General features: G+C 34.8%; 1 protein-coding gene across 6 annotated transcripts in view; it reads left to right on the top strand.

Moving 5' to 3' along the window:
* The window catches only part of EPHA7 (EPH receptor A7), a 161,499-nt gene that overhangs the window by 104,055 nt on the left and 36,139 nt on the right, over positions 1 to 21,305 (top strand). For 4 of the 6 annotated variants that reach the window (XM_062489890.1, XM_062489885.1, XM_062489891.1 and 1 more), the window contains exons 6-7: positions 14,306 to 14,430; positions 18,069 to 18,237. In XM_062489890.1, coding sequence (XP_062345874.1) covers positions 14,306 to 14,430; positions 18,069 to 18,237 — 294 coding nt within the window. Of the gene's footprint in view, positions 1 to 14,305; positions 14,431 to 18,068; positions 18,250 to 21,305 lie in introns of all 6 variants that reach the window. The other 2 variants (XM_062489888.1, XM_062489886.1) reach the window with 1 other exon arrangement.

The following is a 21,305-nucleotide window of genomic DNA, read 5'->3' as shown; positions in this document are numbered from 1 at the left end:
TAAAGCTCCTCTGATAAACATTGATATTCTATAGGTAAGGAGAATTTCTTTTGTCTAACGTTTTTATTGTCATTGTTTGTATCTATTCAGACAGCTTAACCTTCTTTAAGCCTCTGGTAAGTCATTAAAATGGCTTTCTCTCACAACAGTTAAGCTTCCTTTAAATTCTAGCCAGCTGCTTGCCTTCCTGACCTCCGGGCCAGTACTTGAGACCAGTCATGGCACCTCACCTACTGTTACAGTCTGCACTGGGCCAAAAGTTTTCCAGATTTTGCTTTCTTCATGTTAATTTTAATGAAAGAGACACAAGCATCCGATTTTTCAGAAAGAATGCACAGATAAAAAAAAGCCATAGCCTTTCCCTTTCCCTTCTTGGGACTGTATTCCCTACTTCCTTCTTGAACCATATGCCCTGAGCTGTGGACTAGTATGAAACCTAAAGGAAAGGATCAAATGGGATGATTTCACAATAATCTAATCCATTTTCTTCAAAAGCCTTGCAGAGTTGGAATATCTTTCCTGCTTTGTTTTTGGTGGGTTTTTTTTGGTCTTTTTTTTTTTTTTTTTTTGAGAGCATCAGGAGGGAGTGAGCTGGTTTGAGACCTACCTTGATATTAAATATATATATATATATATATATATAAACAAAATGCAAATGTCAAAGTACATTCTAAGTATTTTTAAAATCCAATTGATGATCTCTTTTAGTCTTTTAAATTCTTTGGCAAGCTGTTTGCCACAGAGTTGAAAAGGGGAGAAGTACATACTTGACGCTAGAATAAGTCATCTGGGTAGCCTGGCTGTACAGTAGAGTTCCAGCAGAATTTGGGGTGATGCTGTGACTTTAGGCCATGCTGAGTCACTTAAGATACATGCATATGGCTGTTGTGCTGGAGGTCAGCTGGCCAGCTGTTCACACGTTAAACCTCACAAGTTAGTTAAACCTCTCTGCGTTAGTCACAATTCTTATTTATCATGTAGTTTTACGTATTTTTAACACATTTCATAGAATACAGTCTTGTGGAAATACTTGCAAAAACTCAAAAGTCTGTTTGTATCTAGGGGGTGAGAGTGGTTTCTAGGCACTCTGGAGAAAAGTTAATGACTGCAGCAGAAAGGTGGGTAGGTGGTAGACTCCGTCTGCCAAACTTGGCTGTGTGTTGCATATCGGCACAAATTTTAAACTCTGAGTAAGCCAGACTCCTTACAGGATATGCCTCATTTACCTCTTGAAGAGTGGCAGATGCTTCCACCATCCCTCAGAGGGGTGTCCAGCCTCCCTAGCTGGGTGCCTGAGCTGTACCAGAGAGGATGCTTCTCTGTAGGCCTTTTAGGGCAGCCCCTTTCCTTGATTAGATTTCTTCTTGGAAAGTTTTTAGGTATTTACTAAATATACTCAGAGGTTTAAATTAGGAAGGGTGTTTCCCAGCTGTGGATAATAAATTGAGACAAATACCAGAAATTAGCATTTCTGTATTTCTATCAGAGAAAACAAATAGTAGATGAATGATTTAAAATTTAATAATGATAAATAAATTATTAAAACCCCCAAACCTTATGAAAGAAATAAAATGAGAAAACAGTCCTACCTATGTGATGAAGGTTCCATCTTAGGACACACCTGTAGAAACAATCTAGCTTAAAGACACACCTAATACTTGCATACCAGAGATCTGAATGACCAGCAGGATCTCCTCCACTAAGTCAAAGGACCTTAATGATGCAGGACTTGTATTTTAATGTCTGGTGAAAAATTAGATGCAATCAGTCCATGCAGGTACTGCACACTGAGGTGTGAAATTTGAGTCCAGATAAGGAGAATTATATCTAATGGTGAGTTGTACACTACCTGAAGGACTGCAATAGTTCTTTTTATAAAGATAAGACAGTTGTGTGTTCCACTTTTAAAATAGTTCGCAGTTGTGTCCTTTTGAAGACAGTGATTCTATTTAATTTGCACACATACTGTATGTATAAAGAGCTGATTGGTCCCTGTAGATGCAGTTGTTACTAAAAAACGTTCCATGAGTCTCTATATTATGTGACTTTATATGTGTATGTCATAAACCTTTAGTTTGGATTAGAGAAATTACAAGGTTAAAAAAAGAAAAAGCTTTCAAGTAGAGATTTAAAATAAAACTTGGGCATATCATTGCCAGATTTTTTTTTTTTTAATAAAGAATTCAACTATTCTTGGCTAGACAGAAAAAGGGAGGATTTTTTTTTTCTTTTTTGCTGCTTTTATTAGGCCTGAGCATGTGGGCAGTACACCTTTGGTTAGTTAAGTAATCTTTAAATTAAGTAATCTTTACTATTTCCCCTTTTCTAGTAGGGCTTACATAAAAATCATCAAAAAACCATAGCTAGGTAATGAGTAGATTGACTACTTTTATCATTGAATGATTGTAAGAGGAATTTCTAAGTGGTTTAGAACAGCTATTTTTTTAAGTAAGGGTTTTTGCTTGCAGTAAAGAACATTTAGTATATTTATTATCATGGGAAATTCCAGCACCAATAATTTATTTTTTTCATTTCATAAAGTAAGCAGTGCTGAGACTATATTCATTGAGGAAACTAGCTATAAATGTTTATGATTCTGATGTATAGCTGTCTTAATATGTGTATTATAATGCATTCATGAGTATAAATACACTGGAGCTTTTTCAAATGAATAAGATATTAGACTGTTCAAAGGATGTAGTCATATTTCTGTTTCTGTTTACATATAGTGCAACCTTGCACATTCTGTTATTTAATACACTGCTGGTCTAAGTTATATTGTATTGTTTGACTGATCTAAATATGACCCATATTGTACACTGTGCTCACTCATGTCACTTCACTTGCTCTGCTAGTGATGCACCTTGGAATCACGAAATTTGTCTCTCTTGCTGTTGGTGGCAAGTGCAGCTTTTGTACTATACATACATGTAGGTAGCAATAATCTCTACTGAAGACCTGCAGGCTTTCATAGGAAAATAGTAATTGAAAAATTACCTACACCGTCTGTGTAGGAAAATAGTAATTTTCATTGAAACACAGGACTGTGCTGTTGTTAAGACTTGAGTTTAATTGTTTTTGTGACATTCTAGTTTTAGGGCCTTTCTGCTGTCTCCTTTATAATCTGGAAGGACTTGTTAGATGTGTAGACACCATTTTCCATACTTTCATTTAGCAGAACAACTTACATTGGATGCTGTCTGAACAACAGACCAACCCTACTCTTCCCCAACTATGAGTGAAGGAATGGAGAATCAGATTTAAATTTCATTATTTAAGATAAATAGAACCATAATAAACTATTCAAGATACTTATGCAATTTTGCTTATTTTTCCAATATTTTAAGTAAATGTGCAATAAAACAAAACCTGCGTTGTTTGGTTGGGTTTTTTGTTGTTGTTGTTTGTGTTTTTGGGGTTTTTTGTTTGTTTTTTGTTTTTTTTAAGTTTAGCCTTTCTGACATATTATTGCATGGTTTTATGTTACTGCAAAGAGCTCCATTTTCATCTCCTTCATCCTGGATATTGATTGAAGTTCAACATTCAGGAGTCAGTGCAGTCACTACTTATTCACACGATTAAAAATTGAAGTAGAACCCAACCCAGAAGCTGTTCTGGTTGTGTTGTTTTGTGGATTTCTTTTTCCCTTATAAAATATTAGTTCAGACTTCAATACTACATAGGAATATTTTAATCATTACATTGATTCTCTGCAGTTGTGAAGCTGGAGTTATATAAGTGTCACAGTATTTAAATAGCAGTTTATAAAATACCTCCAGGCTCACCAGTCATATAGACTTATGCTATTGTATATAGAAACCTGGATCCTAAAAGATTGGCATGAGAGGTAAGTCAGGGGAACCTCCTGGATAATTACCTTCAAGAGCTTTAAGGATAATGGAATACCTCCTTAAATGCAAAGGAAAATTTAGGAGGAAGGAAGAAATTGTAGAGTGTGTGAGAAAGATGGGGTCTATCTCACCTAAAAAGCAGGTAAATGTGTCAGTTTTATTTGCTTTACTAGGCTGTCTGTTTGTTCTAAAATCAGTGCCTAAATTCGCTGTATAATTAGTGGAGAAGGTTTTTCAAAAGTCTTCAGGTGATGTTTTCATATTTACAGGTCTCAGTTTAAGCAGGCAGGTTCTCTTTTTGGATCTTTCCAGTGCACTTACCTCTCTGTCACAGGGAGCAAACCTGTTTGGGTGAACATAAGCACTTAATTTATGTGTGCTGGAGTTGTCTAAAAGGGAGGTGCACCCCGGTGCCTCAGTTAGATTGACCGTATCTCGTCCAGAATTACTTCTAATATAACAAACAATTATAGACCAATCTCTGTGAAATTTGCAAAGCAATTGTAATTTTTTTTCCTAAAACATATATAAAACATTGTATTCAATTAATGATGTAGCTATGTTGCATAATCAGTTATGGTAATTACATTTTTAATTACTTTACCCTTAGGACCTGATTCTGATCTTGTTTCCATTGGTATAAAGCAAGGATAACTTAGATGAAATCAATGCTGCTAAACTAAAATATAATTGATAAGAGGTCAGAAATGAGCCCTAAATGATATGCTAAAAGTGGAACTAATCAGAAGGCTAAATGGGTTTATAATTTGTGCAATTGACATTTTTGTAATCTACATCTCCAAGAAGTTAACCTTTCGATACAGAACTTTGCTTTCCTTTAGAGTCTCATAGTATTCAGGCAAGTGAAGCCACTAGAAAGACGGTAGAAAAAACAAAAAAAAAACAAAAAAAAACCCCAAAAAAATCTGTAAAGCTTTTAAAACCATGTAGTAAATTCTTCCATTAAGTGATTGATGTGTTTCCAGCTTAATATATTTCTGCATCAGACAAGTCTTCAAGCAAAATTTTCTGGTGAGCAGAACCTGGAGAAGCATTAAACCATAGCGTTTTTTCAAATAACAACAGCAACAAAAAAATTCCCCCATATCCAAAGTTACTTTAAGTAGTAAGGAGTTTTAGGAGCTAATGTCTAATCAAAGGGAAGACTATTTAAAATATTTTTGAAATTATACACAGAGTTTACTCTTTGTGTAATTGATGGTGGGGATAATTTTTTTTTGAGTCATGCTTTTTATCATATGCAGTTGCGTAAACTCTTAAATATATTGCAAGTTTTAATATTTTTGGTGTAAAAAAAAAGAAAATACAAAATATCAAAGATATTTTCATACAAAATTTGTTAGCTTTATTTTTAAATAAATATGTGCATTATGTCTGAAGTATTTTTTGCTGTTGAATAGTGAGATGTTAATTTTTGTTGTACAGTCAAATCAATCAAATAGCTTTACTTTGCAAAATACATTCCCTCGAAGATAAGGGGTTTTCCTTCGGGTTTTGCACAGGAGTAATTTTCAAACAATTCATGCAAACATCCAAAGTTACTTTATTTGGGACAATCAACATTGTATTAAATAGATTTTTTTCTCAGCTGACAGAATGTAGGTGAATTTTTGTACATCAGGAGGAATTTTGAATATTGTGTTTGTCAGTGGCAGTTCTCCACAGTGGTGACCTCGCTCTGGCCAGTGAAACTGCTTCCTCTACAAGTCCTGACCTAGGGAACCGTGGGCTGTCTGCTGTGCCCAACCTTCTCCTCATGGACACGACTTTCCCTCCTGTGCATGGTCAATAACTTCAGCCTTACTGCTTCTGATATTTATCAAGGTAGCAGAGATTCCCAGATGGATATTTATCCATCTTCTTAAATTCTGGAGAGTTACTGCTCTTTGGGAGAAAAATAGCTCATAACATGAGAGAAAAATCGTTCTTGTATGGAGTTCTTCCTGTATTCCCTGCGAATACTACCCATGCTGCTTTCAGAAATATGCCCATTGTTACTAGTGCCATTATGATGCATTTCACAGGAATTTGGAAGGCTGTAACAGAAGTTGTTACACATTTGAGGAATGTTGGTAATGTTTTTTTTCTCCCCACGGAACAGTTGTATCTTTGGAAGCATCAGTTTAATCAAACCTCTGCCACATGATTATTGTTTTGTGCTGACATCTTTATAGAATATCTATATGCTTTTCCGTTAATATTTGATCAACTGTTTTAATTTTTTTTGGCATGGTACTTCGCTTCCAGATTTTGGTTGACCGTGTCTGAAACAAAATGCTTTGTTATAGGGCTAGAATTCACTCATATGTGTTTTGGACATCTTACACTAAATAAACATAATCTAACTACTCCATAGGCCTCTAAAACCAAGAGTGTAAATCACCTCATACACTTCTCTAAAAGTAAAAATGTATTTTGCTGAAGTCAAATTAGAGCAGCAAACTTAGCTATACAGTGCCAATAAGAATGTATTAAGGGGGTTTTGTTGTTATTTTTTTTCCCCATGTGTAGCAACCTTGAAGCTGATATCTATTTCTGACTGAATAGATGACAGCATGAAATTCAATTACAGCAAACAGTTGCAGTCATTACACCTGTCTTCTTCCAGAGAAAAGTATTTGTAAATTGTTTTTTATCCTTCTGTTCCCTAAAACCTATGTCTGTAATTGACACTTGCCAGCAGAGATGACTGGAGACAGAAGGAGAACATTATGTGTCTGAGTATCCCACCAGGGAATAGAGTGTCCTCATCTTTGGAGAGTTTTGTGGTGTTTTGTTTTCTTTAATGAAGAATAATATCTGTGTGCCAAGGATTTACTGCAAGGCTGGTGGCAGATGTTTCTCCAAAAAAAAGAAAAAAAATATGAAAGATGAATCAAAATAACACAGGACAAAAGAAAAAGCTAATTAACATAGAAATACTTCTTCTGCAAAGGAAAACAAATGCTTCAGGAGAACAAAAGCCCCTTTCTGTTATTTGTGAGGCTGGTTTGTTACTCTAACACATTTGTAAGAATCAGGTTTGTGCCTGACATGTCAAAACTTATTCACAAAACAAGAGTTGTGGATATCTTGGGAGACGACGTTGTCACTTGTTACGCAACTCAGCATCCGTTCATCACTGATTGATGCCCAAGTTGCCAGTTTTCAAAGAAATGAGATGCAGACATAACAGTAATATTTGTACCAAATGTCAGGCAGAAGAGACAGGGGAGTTCATAGAATGGGTCTAGATGTAGACTGTGATCAGAAAAAAAATCAAAACATGATAGACATGCTGTCAGCCTGATCTTTCTAAACTGTTTCATTTTTTTCCGGTAGATTCTTTTTCTTTCTTTTTATTGGTTTCCCTCCCCAGAATATTGCCAGAGTAGACAGCATATAGAACTGATCCAGCTGCTAAGTTTTGAGTTTGATGAAGGAATTACCAAACCATTATGTATTTTAAATGCATCAGATGTTTAAAACGTATAGACAATTAGTAAATCAGTACATATTTGGCAGTAATGCTATTTGAGCATGAGCTTTCTTAGAAATTTGCTAGTGACATTAGGGGAGATCAGAAGGTATATATTGGGGTTTTTTCCTCATAGATCCCTTCCAACTCAGCATGTTTTATTATTCTACTTTTTAATTGATAATCAACAGTATAGTGTTTGGGCATCTACTTCTTCTGTTCCTCTCTGTAGATCAGTAAGTATTTCGAGAGTTTCTAAGCCATAAAAGTAATGGCAAAGCATATGATCAAGTAACGCAGTCAAGTATTACTTGACTACTTTGCTTGTTCCCATGTACTCATGACATCCCCAAGTGGCTCAGAGCAACAGTGTGTGCCTCTGGTGATGGCTCACCCAGCACTGTAAGCACACTGTGTTATATTTATGAGCTGGAAAGTAAAGTGTGTCAGCGAGAAAGTTAAAATTGTTTCTCTGTAGGATATTGTTAGTGTAAAATATCTGATTTATTTGGGTCTTTTTTTGAATGCTGCAGCTTGTAAACACAGTGGGAAATTTCTCTGCCATTGATCCAAAGCAATGGGTACTAATGGCATAATACAGTGGTACTCAATAACCTTTTATCATGGGCTGCTTTCTGATGAGGAGGCTTAACAGAGGGGAGAGAAATACACTGTAGCAAAACAGAAAGTCTTGTGAATTTCTCTCAATACATTTAATAATTTTCGGTTTAAGATAGCTATCATGATCTTTTCTGATTATTTTTGCATGAATTATGATACATAATAACATGACAATTATTGTGCATATTGGTGTAAAGATGAAGTGAAATATAAGCATTTTTTCCAAGCATTTCAAAGACAAGCTGTGGCATTTTTATATCATGGCTTTAGTAGCATTTGAGTGAGTGCTATATTACAATGCTGTAAAAAATTTTAACAATTTGAATAATTAATATAATAAACTCATTTTTCCTCACAAAAAATATTTTATATCTTTCTAAGAAACAGAATATATAAGTAAGGGAAGTATAGTAAGGTATACAGTAAAGTGTTAAAATTTTCCCAGTACTGGCAATCCTGGTCAAGGCTCTTTTTACATCAGACAGCTCCTTAGAAGTAAGCAAGGGCATGTGTCCTGAAGCAAGGGAGGACATGTGTCCTGAGGTTTCCTGTTTCAGACCAGCACAAAATCCAGTGGGGTGCCACATGCTGACCCCCAGATCCCTGACAGCAGCAGCTGCAATTCTTCAAGGTGTATAATCTGTTTGCCTTCCATACTAATTTAGCATTTTTGGCAATTCTGATGCCTGTTTCCCTTGAGTACAAACCAGAGCATGGTTGGAGGCCAGATTATGACTTCACTTACACTCCTCTCGGGAGCAAATCAGTGCAGAAGCCGGTGTGGAAAGGTGCCCTTTGGGTAATCTGGGTGCAGGACTGTATTGGAGCATGGGGAGTTTAGTAATCTCTTCCTGAACAACCACTGCAGAGCTAACAACGGTATAATTTTCTGCTACTATGTTAATATGCATATGCGCATATATATATATATATATATATATATATATATATATATATATGCATGTATATATACCCAGGTTCATTTTACATTTGTTATTGGTAAAATGACAGATTACTGTCTCACTTAAAATAGATATAGAGTCAAAACAACTCTGTTATCCAAAGATTTCTGCTGAAAAAGACATGTTAAAAACAAATAACAGAGTAAGTTATAACCATTGGGATGTCAATATCCCTGTTCTTCTGTGTTTTGCATCTGTTGGAAATGTACCCTTCAGGCTCAATACTCAAAACACCCCTGAACTGCTGTAAAACACTTTCAGAAAAATGGTTTCTATCATGTAGAACTTATATTGGGCCCTAATATACAATTTTACAGAGATGTAAAATTGATCTCATTGCTGCTGTAGGAAAATCTGGTGGTTTTAAATGATTCTTGCATATCTACATGATATGAAAATAGAAGATGCCAAAAGCCAAAATTTGTTTGTCCTTTAGGAAGTGCTGTAAGGGCGCTGTCAAGTGCCAGTGTTGTTGTTCGACTTAAGCAAGTACAGGAAGAAGCTCAGATTGACTTCAGCATATTATTGCTGTTGTAATATAAGGAAATAAATAAATAAATAAAAGGTTAAGGAAGTCTAGCCCATTCATTCTTTACAATTTGCATGAAACTGGAGTTGCAAGTACAGATTTGGTAGCATTTGTTAGTATTAGGTTTAGTCCTGCACAAGGAGCATGTACTGTTGTTAATTTATTAATTTTTCTGCATGAAGTGTGCAGGATTGTAAATCCTTATTTCAAAGAATTTTTGAGTATTTGCTTCATATACATGAACTACTAAATACACAGGATGCTGTTCCTAGAGACATGTTTTAAAAAGTATCAAATTAAAAGTCTCCATGACTGATGCTGTTGATGAAATTCAGACACATTCAGTATTCAGGACTTTAGGAAATCACTGAGAAATGGATAGCTACATTCCTCTTGCTGACTTATCTTCTTTCAGTAAAAAATGTTTACAGCTGATTTTGTGCTAGCAATTGCTATATTATGCTTAATTCTTCTTACATGTTAGAGTCCCCCTTCACATATTTTAATTTTTCAGTTTTTATTGGGTTTTCTTTGTTGTTGTTGTTTTGACTTGTTTTTGTGGTGGTGATGTGTTCTGATACACCTCTCTTTGCCTTCTGGAAAGCACACTATAGACCAAGGAAAATGTTAGTCTTGAGAACCGGAGAATAGCTAAGGATAGAGATTAAAGGCATGAGCAGTATTATAGGATAAAATTTTCAAATTACTCTGGACTAAAAGTAGCACTTTCCAAAACAATTCCTACAGTTTTCAGTACCTTAATATTTGCACATATTAATAATGTACCATATGCTTGGCTTAGCAGAATGGATGGAACACATCAGTCTACCAGATGCAATATTCTCTCTGGTACAGAATATATCCTTGGAATATCCTGCTCTTTTTGTCACCTCAGTTTTAACTTTTTCTATAACTTGATCTGAAAATGATGACCAGCTTGAAATCTATATAACTTGAAGGCTTTATCAGTAAAACCCAGCACAGTTATATTTCTCAGTGGCTGTGATGTTGAAACCTGGCGAAAATCAATTTTTTCTTTTGCTGAATGGTATATTTGAAGCATTTAAAAAAGGTGAATGAGTGTGCTGAGGGCCTGTCATTCTCAAAGTACTTTCTTATGCTGCATGTGTAGGTACATCTGCCTGTTAGCCCTGCAAGTCTGTGTGTGTTTGATGCATTGGATGTTGTGTCAGCAGGAAGCAGAAAAAGAAGAGATGAGGTATATCAGAAAGGAAGTTGATAGCAAATGGTATTTTGAGCAGCCTATATCCCCCGTGTAATATATTATGGAAATAATGATTCTGTCAAGTGATACAGTAGGGATTATTCATGCTCAAGTCATTCAGGACTGGGCATTTAGTTCTCTCAAAATTCTCTAAGAGGGGTCCTTGCCTTAAAAAACTTTGTTACAGATGCAGTGGCAAGAAGTAAATTACTAGAAGAAAAACACCCTGAATTAGTTCATTATTATTGTTATTATCATTATTGGTTTAGCTAGAAATGGGAACGAATATGTTATTTTTAATCCTGTTTTTGCAGAATTATCTAATTTTTTTTGGTAATTTAATTCCCTAATTTAGCTTGTATTTAAGGATGAAATGTATCATTTAGCTTATTTTCAAGCTTGCTCAAATATAGTTGTTTCAAATCCATAAAAAGTTGTCAATTAATTAGCACAGATAGGCAATGAGAAGTTGGCTAAAGGCTTAAAAGGAGGTGTCAGGAAGCCATAACAAATAAAACACAAATGTAAAACCATCTGTAATAAAGCCACAGAGAGAATACAGAGGAAATTATTATACTAGAATACAGAACAGAATGCTTCTGACCTGTGCACTCTCATTAAGCAGAGATCAAAAAATGCAGCCCAGAAGGCAGGATAAAGATAGCCTACCCTCTCACATCAATGGATTGGTTTATGTGGCTGCTCTAGTTTGAAGAGATTTCTGTGCAGCGAAAACAAACTGGTGTTCCTTGCCAGAGGAGAATACTCTGGCTTCAGTCAATTTAATGGTTCCCTTCTTCCCCTGAAAAACATGGAGACCCAAAATAAGGTTAGGTAGCACACTGTATTTTAGGAATCTCATGTGGTATGGGAATTATATGCAGCATAATTTTCTTCAGGGGTGCCAACATAAGCAAGGTTGGACTGTAGGTGTGGACTTTCTCTTTTTCCTCATGTGGTTCTTCTAACAGTGAAAGGTAGCACAACTCTTTTTAGTGTTGGGTGCAAAAAACCTAAACCAAAAATAAATTACCAAAAACCCCACACACAAACGCAAAACCTTACCAAACCAATTTGAACGCTGTCTTGCAATGTTGATAAATCAGTGGGATTTTAGTTTGAATGGAAATTCTTTAAGAATGGAATATGCCTGTTTTTTATGTACTTTGTGCATGTGTTAAGCAGGAATGCCGCACAGTGTATTTCATTTCCTCAGTTAAAATCTTTCCCCTCTCTCAGTCCCTCCTCCTTCACATTCCTGTTCCTTCCCCACATACACAGAGTTAAGTAATATCAAGTTTATTTTGCTTCGCTGCTTTAAGAAAAATAAATGCTGTGGCCAACAGAATGAAAAAAACTGATAAGCAAAAACAAAAAGCGGGAAACGTGGAGAACAAATGCCAGTGACCTAGGTAATATAAAATTGCTCAATGATAAGTACCAACATTAACAATTTCAGACACCTAAAAATGTAAGATTAGCATTTTGAGAAACATTTATCTGGGTGAGATAGAAATTTATAAACGAAACATAATGACCTACCTCTCTGAAATTCATTCAGGATGCAGAGCTACTTATTTAGGCAAAGAAGACAACTAGTTAATCATGTCAAAGAAAACTAGACAATAAATTAGTTTGCTGCATTCTGGAGTCCTAGCTATGAAAAAGAATATATTTCACTAATTAAAGAGTAAAAATACTCTACAAGCTTTCAGAAAGAGAATGCAAGAAGAGTGAGATTGATCCTGGCTTTGTGCAGAAACCCAGGGTGCTTGTCTGATGTGTTTTTATCCGTTAAGTAAGAGGAAGCAGTAAGCAGCCTAGAGTAAGAGGTATTCAACTTTGATTATATTGATTATATGCAGCATAATAGTTCATAATGAAAATTATCATGGGTGGATTCAATCCCTAATTTTCATGTGTTCTTGGAGCCTCCTATTTAAAAACCTACATGAACATACATGTTATAGCTTTAAAAAAATCCTATAAACTTCAAAATTGAATGAAGTAAGAAGCTAACAATCTGATTTAATTTTTAAAGGATTATTTTCTTGGTTGGCTGTAGGTATATTATTCTTATCATTATGTTTTTATACTTAATGATATAAGAGTGTGCATTCTGGATGTTATATGTTATTTTAAAAAAACTAGAGAAAGTGAAGATAACTTTGCTGCTTGGGATGAGGATTGTGTTTTATCTAAAGACCACATAATTTTACATAGTGAAAGCTTTATACACAGTTCTGAAATAAGGTGGTGCTTTTTTGCCTAAAAGATTTACAATTTTTAGTTTCTTTTAAACAAAAGTTTCAATAAAGAATCAGTATTAGATTCTGGGTTAGAAAAATATATAAATTTATCTCTAATTTAATATCCTTTGTATTATCACTGGTATATTAGTTCTAATAAATTTATCTCAGACACCTTTCCTGTGTCTGAGTCTGCTTCAAGACCAAGTCCTTATCCATGTAAATGACACTTAGCTTTTAATTGTAGAGGGCTGAGGGTCAGGTCCTCTTTATCTTTTGCATGAGCAAAATTTATTTCCATTAAACTGAATGAGAAAAAGATCAAGTTCTGCATGGTTCCAATACCACAGTTAGTTCCAATACCATAGTCCATACCAGCACTTTTTCAAAGTGCTGTTGTATTTAGAGGATTTTTGTTCTGAATTCAGTGTGTATGTTTGAGGAAGACTGTGATGTTCGGCGACCTTTGATGCTGCACATCAGCAAAATATCTGCTGTGTTTCACATTTAAGAGAAAGCGAATTATTTTTTCAGTGTCTCATAGTTTATTACCTTCTCTCTTAAACATTTTTATGGGAGTAGATGTCTCTGTAATGCTTTTGTATTGGGTTTGGGTTTTTTTTAATTTCGAAAGGTCCTTGTTTGTGGGCAATATTTATTAGGAAAACTCAGTGTGTGTACATGTGCATGCACGAAGTGTGCATTTATTTATATCTCTGTAGAGTGAGGTGAAGGAAGACAGTGTCCCCTTTGTTCCTAAGATCTACCCCTTAAATTGTCTTGCGCTTTTAAAAATGCTAAGACCAAATATGGAAACATACCTCTGAAGAGAAAATGTCCTGGAAAGGTTTGAAATAATGAAAAAGAGTGGGCTTAGTGTCTTAACAAAGTCAGTTTCATCACCGTCATGTTGTTATTAGATAGTGTGAGAGATTATTTTTAAGTAGAACTGGAATTAGTCATATCAAATCAGCCTAAAATGTGATTTTGTTTCTAAAAGATTATTTCTCTTTTTTGCACGTTTCAGAAACATACTCAATAAATATTTAGACTCTTAATTTACTACTCATCAATCTAAAAATTTGATTTGCTATCATCATCAGAATTAATTTGCTTAATTGTTTTTCCTATCCCATCAATCTCAGTTTTGCACTAACTCGAACAATGACACCTTTTGCTGTTTGCACTTTAGTTCGATTTCTGTTCCAAGTTTATGAACAGTAATAGGGATCTGCTAGAATATTCATTAGCTTTGAATTGTGAGCTATGAAAAGGTGCTTTCTTTTACCTTAATGGAAGTGGCTCAGCATGGGGTGGATCAGTAATGACATTTGATTTTAGGCATCCAACAAATTTGCTTTTTATTTATTGACACATCTTGTCCAAACAGCTCCCTCACAAGTTAGTGGCGTAATGAAAGAAAGAGTGCTGCAGAGGAGCGTGGAGCTTTCCTGGCAGGAACCAGAACATCCCAATGGAGTCATTACTGAATATGAAATCAAGTATTATGAGAAAGTAAGTGCTAAGATTATCTGTAATGTGCAACAATGTGTTGTTTGCTTTATGCTGGCTTGCTGCATTGTGGAACAGTGTTAAAGTCATCAGCTGTCAACTACCCCATCTCTCCAAAGTCAGTGATTTTTCTTGTTTTTAATAACTAGCTAAATCCTGCAATTATTACTGCTATCATATGTCTCATATATTGTATTTTGGCATACTAAAAATGAAATATACACTTGAAATCTGCCTTTCTTTCCTTTTTAAAACAAAATAAGTTGTACTTGGGTATTTTTACCATTATATTGCTGTTTTTGCATCTATTCTACGTTGTGTTTGAAGCTTGTTTCATTTCCTTCTGTATCAATGTAATTCTAGTATTGAAATGATATATCAAGTACAAGTCGCGACTGCATTTTGTATTTCCTTATGAGCTGGGCAGCTTCTACTTGATGTCTGAAAATTTTCAAAACACTTCCTAGACTTTTAGGAAATAAATATTCCTTATTTGTCCTTTTAAAAAGGACCAGGACTGTGAAATTTATTTTTCAGTTGTTCTCTCAACACAATAATGAATTGAAGGCTGCTTTTCAATAGTAGATGAAGTGATCTCTGTTTCTGGTAGAGTGAAATTGCAATCTTACTGATGTCAGTTGGAGTTTTGCCATTCATTTCAGCATGTCTAGGACTTCATTCATGATAACTTTGAAGTACTGCACAATAAAAAAATTTTGACAACCGTAAACTGGATGAAAGCAGAGTGAAGGCAGGTTGTGTAGCTCTACGTTTGTCATGGGACCCAGACTAAGTTTGGCTCCTCCAGATTCCCTGGGAAATTGACTGCATAACGTAATATACTCCTAATTTTTATAAAACACACTGTAAAAAAAAAATTAAAAGAATAAAAGAATAAAGGGGCTCATTTGTGGTCATTCATGAAGACGTTTCTGCAGGCAAGATAACAGTACCCCTATATGAAAAAGAGCATGTCATCTTACTAGGTAACACAGAATTAGGTAAATTCAGTCCAGATTGGGTGTAATATCAAGTGTCATATTTCATTTTCAGTGCTGAATTACACAAATATACTTACCAAAAGATCTTTATATGATTTGGGAAGGGAATAGATGTTTTATTTGTTGATGCTGACTTCCACTTTAAGTTGCTTACTCTAATGATTCTTATAACAAAATCTAGCAGATAGGTACAGATAGCTAAATAATCAATAATAAATAAAAATAAATAATAAAAGAATAAATAGCTAAAGAATAAATAATTGTTTGGAAGAATTTTACTAATTTGAGCAGATAATTTTTGTTCTTCCTGCATGTGTGTGTACATACACATGCAAGTAAAGTTCAAGTATTTTTAAAACTTTACATATTTAGCAAGGGCAAAACTGTCCTCTGAACCAAAAAACAAAAAACCAAATAAACAAACAAACAAAAAAAAATTGTAAAAAAAATCCAAGTACTTTTTTAATGCACAGAGCAGTTTCTAATCTGTTCAAATAAAATAAATAATTTGAATGGGTAGTGTAAGATGGCAGAAAAATGACCAGGACACCTAGCTTTTTATATAATGATAGCTTTTATAATGTGGCTTTTACTATTTTCCCTATATACTCATTTTAAATAACCAGCAGAATTTAATTGCCAGTTTTCTGTGTTTGTAAAGAGAAAAACTGATGTTAAAGGAGTTTTTTTTGTTTTGATTTGTTTTTAAATTGAAGGACATCTTCCAGTATTATACTTAGTACAGTGAAATTAATAGAAGAGAATAAAAAGCTCATTATAAGAGTCACAGATAAACTGGACTATATGACTTTAGCAGAGCCAATTTTTCAACAAATACTTAAATGGTTGTTTTCCTTCCAAAAAAAATTAATTTCAGCTTTAAAATTCCTTCATAATCTTCTTGCTCAGAATGAGAGAGGCTGTTTAACTTTTGTTCCACTAGTTTAAAAGAAAAGAAAAATAAAAGGATTTGAACTTTCAGCTCCTTTTAAAGCCAAATTAAATCAAACATTTTTGTCGTTCTGAAATACTCCGATAAGTGTTTTTTTCACCTCTCACTTCTGGCTAGGGCTGGAATGGAAACTGCATGAAGTCTCCAAAGTAAGCCTGTCCTGTGAGATTTCTAGTGCAAGTTATTTTTGTTGTTGTTGTTGTTTGTTTTGTTTTGTTTGTTTCGTTTTTTTTTTTTCAAGGACTTTTGGCAATACAAATAAGCCTCGTTTATGCATCAAAACCCAAACTGAAATTCCACTGTGGCTTACAGTCCTGGACCTGATTGTTTATGGTTTCTTTACACTTGTTTCTCATCTCTCAACCATTCCTGTTCTTTCTCACATACCTACATATATTCTGCCATGGTCCTCACTTACAGATGATTTAAGTTCTCTTGGAGAAGATATGGCAAATTGTTGCTAGCCAAGACTGTGAGCTTTCTTAAGTAACAGACTGGGCAAGAACCAGGAGAAGCCCTTACTGAATCTGAGAAATCATGTACGTCTTTATAGCCCTGTATTTCAGCAAAACCCTTTTCTGCATTACTGACTGTGACAGGGAAGGCTCTCCATCACTTTTAGCTGGTGAAGTATTATTGAAATGAGTTACAGATTTATTCCTTCCCTCTGTATCCGTCTCATTAGCACTGCTGCGTACGGCTCATGCTTCTCTGGTCATGTGGTGCATTCAGATGGTTGGTTAATTCATCTCTTCTGCCCTTCAAATCAGGGTTGCATCTGCCACCAAAAATCAACAGGGCTTCACATATCTATGCTGAAACATAATCTGTGTCACTAAATGTGATGAATAAGTATAGCTTTTTGAATACTCTAATGATCTGTGATACAGCTTTTGTACTATTTGAAAGTGAGTTATTACTCATAGGGTTTGTAATTCTTACAGCTTCAAATTTGTGGAGTGTCATACTGAGCTTCTTTCCCCGGGTTCCTCTTTATGCCTTAGAATCTCAAACTGAGAAAAGACTAAAAGCCAGAGATAAAAATCTGAAGTGAAAACTGAGTTAAGGACCTCAGAAGTTATGCAAAATCCAGCCAATTATACATTGGCGATATTGTATTTTTTAGAGGTGATGGAAGGGTACAGTGTCAAAATAATGATGTCAGTCAGTTTTTCCATTCATTTTACGATGTCTAGGACTTCATTCATGATAATTTTGAAGTACTCTAGAAATAAAAAAGTTCTGACAGCTATAAACTGAACTAATGCAGAATGAAGGCAGGTTGTGCAGTTCTATGTTTGTCATGTTCTGACCATGAAAGAAAAATTTCCCTGTCCTTGAACTGTTTAGACCTCACAGATTCCCCTGGAAAGCTATGGTTGAATTATTGCTCATCAAAATTTCAGAAAATTTAATCAGAGCCAAAAAAGCAATCGTTTTTTGTTTGGATGTTTTCTGAGTAAAAACATGGGCATCTCATTTGAATTTTATGTTACACTTAGAGCTCTTCATTGCATTGACAATGTTTTGTAATACTCCACAGAGTATGCTTTATCTTTGTTGTTGAGGGAAAAGAGCATTCAGCAAATCGAAATAAACTACCCAGCCTGGCTGTCAGTTGCTGTTGTGCAATCATGATAAAATCTTATCTGTAAATGTCATTTAATCTTTTGTCTTATTGTTTCCAGGATCAAAGGGAGAGGACCTATTCAACGGTGAAAACCAAGTCCACTTCAGCTTCTATTAATAACCTAAAGCCAGGAACAGTGTATGTTTTCCAGATCCGTGCTTTTACTGCTGCTGGTTATGGAAATTACAGCCCCAGACTGGATGTTGCCACACTGGAAGAAGCCACAGGTAAGGAATTAGGTTTACAGGAAATTAACCCTCTCTAGAGTTAGTAAGGAAAGTAAGAAAGGAGAGAGTCATAAGCAATATAATTACAATTAGAAAGAATTTAGTTCTACACGAAGGTGGATTTTTGTCATTGTCTTTTAAAGGGTGAGCTTCCATAATTTATTTTAACGTAGAAGTGAAAATTAGTCCTATAATGGCTGGAGGAGATTTATTACATAGTAGGTTCTTCTCCATTGTTGTCCTTCTAATACAAAAAGACTTTTTTTTTTTTTTAAATTCAAATGCACACTTATTTTTCCCCACAAAAGAAGTGAATAGTGGCAAGCTGAATAACTCAGCTAGATTCTTCTGTAACTGGGGAGAGAAGGAAGGAAGGAAGGAAGGAGATTTCAACCCAACTTTTCCAGGCTGGTTTTTTCCATTTGATTTTCTGAAAAAAAAACCAAAAAAACCTAAAAACGAGCTTGGTAATTCTGTTTATGTGCATGTCTAGTGTATTTTGAATTCATTGGCAATTTAATTTAGTGAAGAAATGGGAATGTCAAAGATACTAAGCTTCCTTTCAGGCTCATACAATAATTTGTCAGCTGTGTAACAAAAAAACTTCTTCCATCATGAGACCTGGTAGCCCTGAGTCCCTTTACAGGAACTGTGTTCCTGGCAGCTCCACCACCCTGTTCAGACCCAAATTTGATTACCCTGGTTTAGAGCATTTGCTTCATGTCAACGCTGGCATTAGGTCAGCAGGATTTGGAGCTGGGAATATAGGAATACATAGCCTGTGAGTTCAAAGGGTATGGATGCCATACCCTCTATGCACCCTATGCAGCAGTCTGTCTAAGACTGTGTGCAGACACACATTATTGCATCCTTTTAATTGCAGCCAGGTGTCCCCTGAACAACTTGTAGTTATTCTTAATATGCAGTAGTTAGGTCTTGATTCCACCTTAGTTCCACACAGAATATAAAAACTATAAATCATTAATAATACCACATATCTAATAGACATAATTGAAACAGTAATTATCGTAATAGCATCCGTAAGCTGTTATTACTAATATCATTAGCTCTGTGTATAATAGCATACTTCCCATCTGTAGAAAGAGTCAGTAGCAGAATCCCTATTTTGCAGAATGGAAACCTGAGGTACAGCCAGAAGTAATTTCTTATTTTGAATAGTTTTCTGGAACACAAGTTAGAAGTCTGTCATAATAAGTTTCTGCTAATTAGATAATTTTTTGTCCATAGTGGTTTGAAATTAGTACATCAAAATATTTCCCCAACATTTCCTTAATTATCTGAGTATTTATTACATACTCAGTGTAAGCAGACTGGTAGCTGCTAAGATTAGCAAAGATGATTTTAGAGATAATAAACTGTTTTCACTGGAGTTTGGTCAACATATGGGAGATTAGGAAATCCTATAATAAATGCATCACTGACCACTGTCATGCACTCCTTTTCTGACTCAGATGATGAAAAAGTGCATATAAACCACAAAGATTCTTGGCCAGGATGCACAGCAGGTTTCTTTCGTCACAGGCCAGCTATATGCTTTGAGATACCATGAAAAATGTCTTGTGTTTCCATTAAAGAAAATTCTAGAATTAGCATATTTTCCATTATCTTAAAGCAACATTATAAAATATAATTCCCAGAAAGGATAAGCATCCAAAATTTCCCATATACGGTTTTCAGAAATAATGAAAATGTTAGTAAAAAGATAGCAAATTCCATTAGACTCTTCTAAAATTGTTTTATATGAAAACATTTATTATATTTTATTTATAGTTTTATCATAACTTGCAGGCTCATCAAATTCATCTATTGTTAGCATTTTAAAGGAAGACTTTTATTGGATTGTTTTTAGGAAATATACCTCAAGGGAATTACCATGCAGTTTAGAGGCTTTGGTTTCTCATTATTTCAGTGGATTTCTAAATGCAGCTTTTAAACATGTCGAAGTATTTTAAGAAAAAAAAAAAAATGTATGTAAGAATATATGTAATGACCACCACATTCAGTTAGTCATGTTACCTGCCTAGATTTGTCCTGGCACTTCCATTGGTTGGCACTGTTTGGTTGGTGCTGTTAATTAAATAGATTTTTGAATTGTGGGCCATTTTCTGAATTGTGATAGAAACGGTATAGCCACTTTTCAATATTTGAGGAACTATATCCATTATATTAATATTATCTGATTTGTAAAATATAAATATATTATACCTATATTGGATCATATCCTACATGTTGGGTATTTCATAGATATTTATAGAAAAAATTTAGAATTATGATGTAAATATGCTTTTTAAAAACAGACTATTTCTGTTCTACACTGTATTTGCCACAGATCAATCGATGGCTCTAGTTTTATTTTTCTGGGGGGCTGATTATTAGAAGCAGGACTAGCAGTCCCTCTGGAAAAACACACAAATGTATAAAATATCACTTAAGTGTCAATTCTATGTCTTGGTTCAGGGAAGTATTTAAAAGTCAAGGTAAGTGGTTTGCAGCCAGTGAACCTAAAGATGATTCTTGCTTTTTGTAATGGAAGCAGATTTTTCACTTACAGAAAAGGTTATGTTGGTTAGTTTGTTAGTTATGTTCACTTAGGTTGGAAAAGACCTCTGAGGTCATCAAGTCCAATCTTTGACTTCTTCACAGCTCTCACGGTTAAAGTAGAAGCACTTGACAAGACCTGGCATGAAGTCTTTGCTTTTTCTTTCTTCTATGAATCAGGGTAAATCAAACAAGATTGAAGCATTATGCATATGTCAAATTGATCTCTAAAGTCTGAAATACCTATGCTACAACTTTTTAAGGAAGGCATAGAGCACAATTCTTAAGAAAGTGGTATTTGACATACATGGATGCAGCTGTCACTGAAGCTTTCATGGTGAACTTGGCTAAGAGTTCTTTTCCAGAAATCACGCATTTGAAGCTGCTTGCGTGAGAAAAGGTTGTTGGAGCAGCAGCACAGCATTTTCAGCTGATAACCTTTTTTTAAATCCTCCAGGGTGTTTAGATATGCATTCCCCATTCCTACAACTATGTATTTAAAAACTGGT

The sequence above is a fragment of the Cinclus cinclus genome, chromosome 3, assembly GCF_963662255.1.
Source record: "Cinclus cinclus chromosome 3, bCinCin1.1, whole genome shotgun sequence".
NCBI lineage: Eukaryota > Metazoa > Chordata > Aves > Passeriformes > Cinclidae > Cinclus > Cinclus cinclus.
Note: the sequence above shows the minus strand (reverse complement) of the source record. Positions and strands in the feature narration are given on the sequence as shown.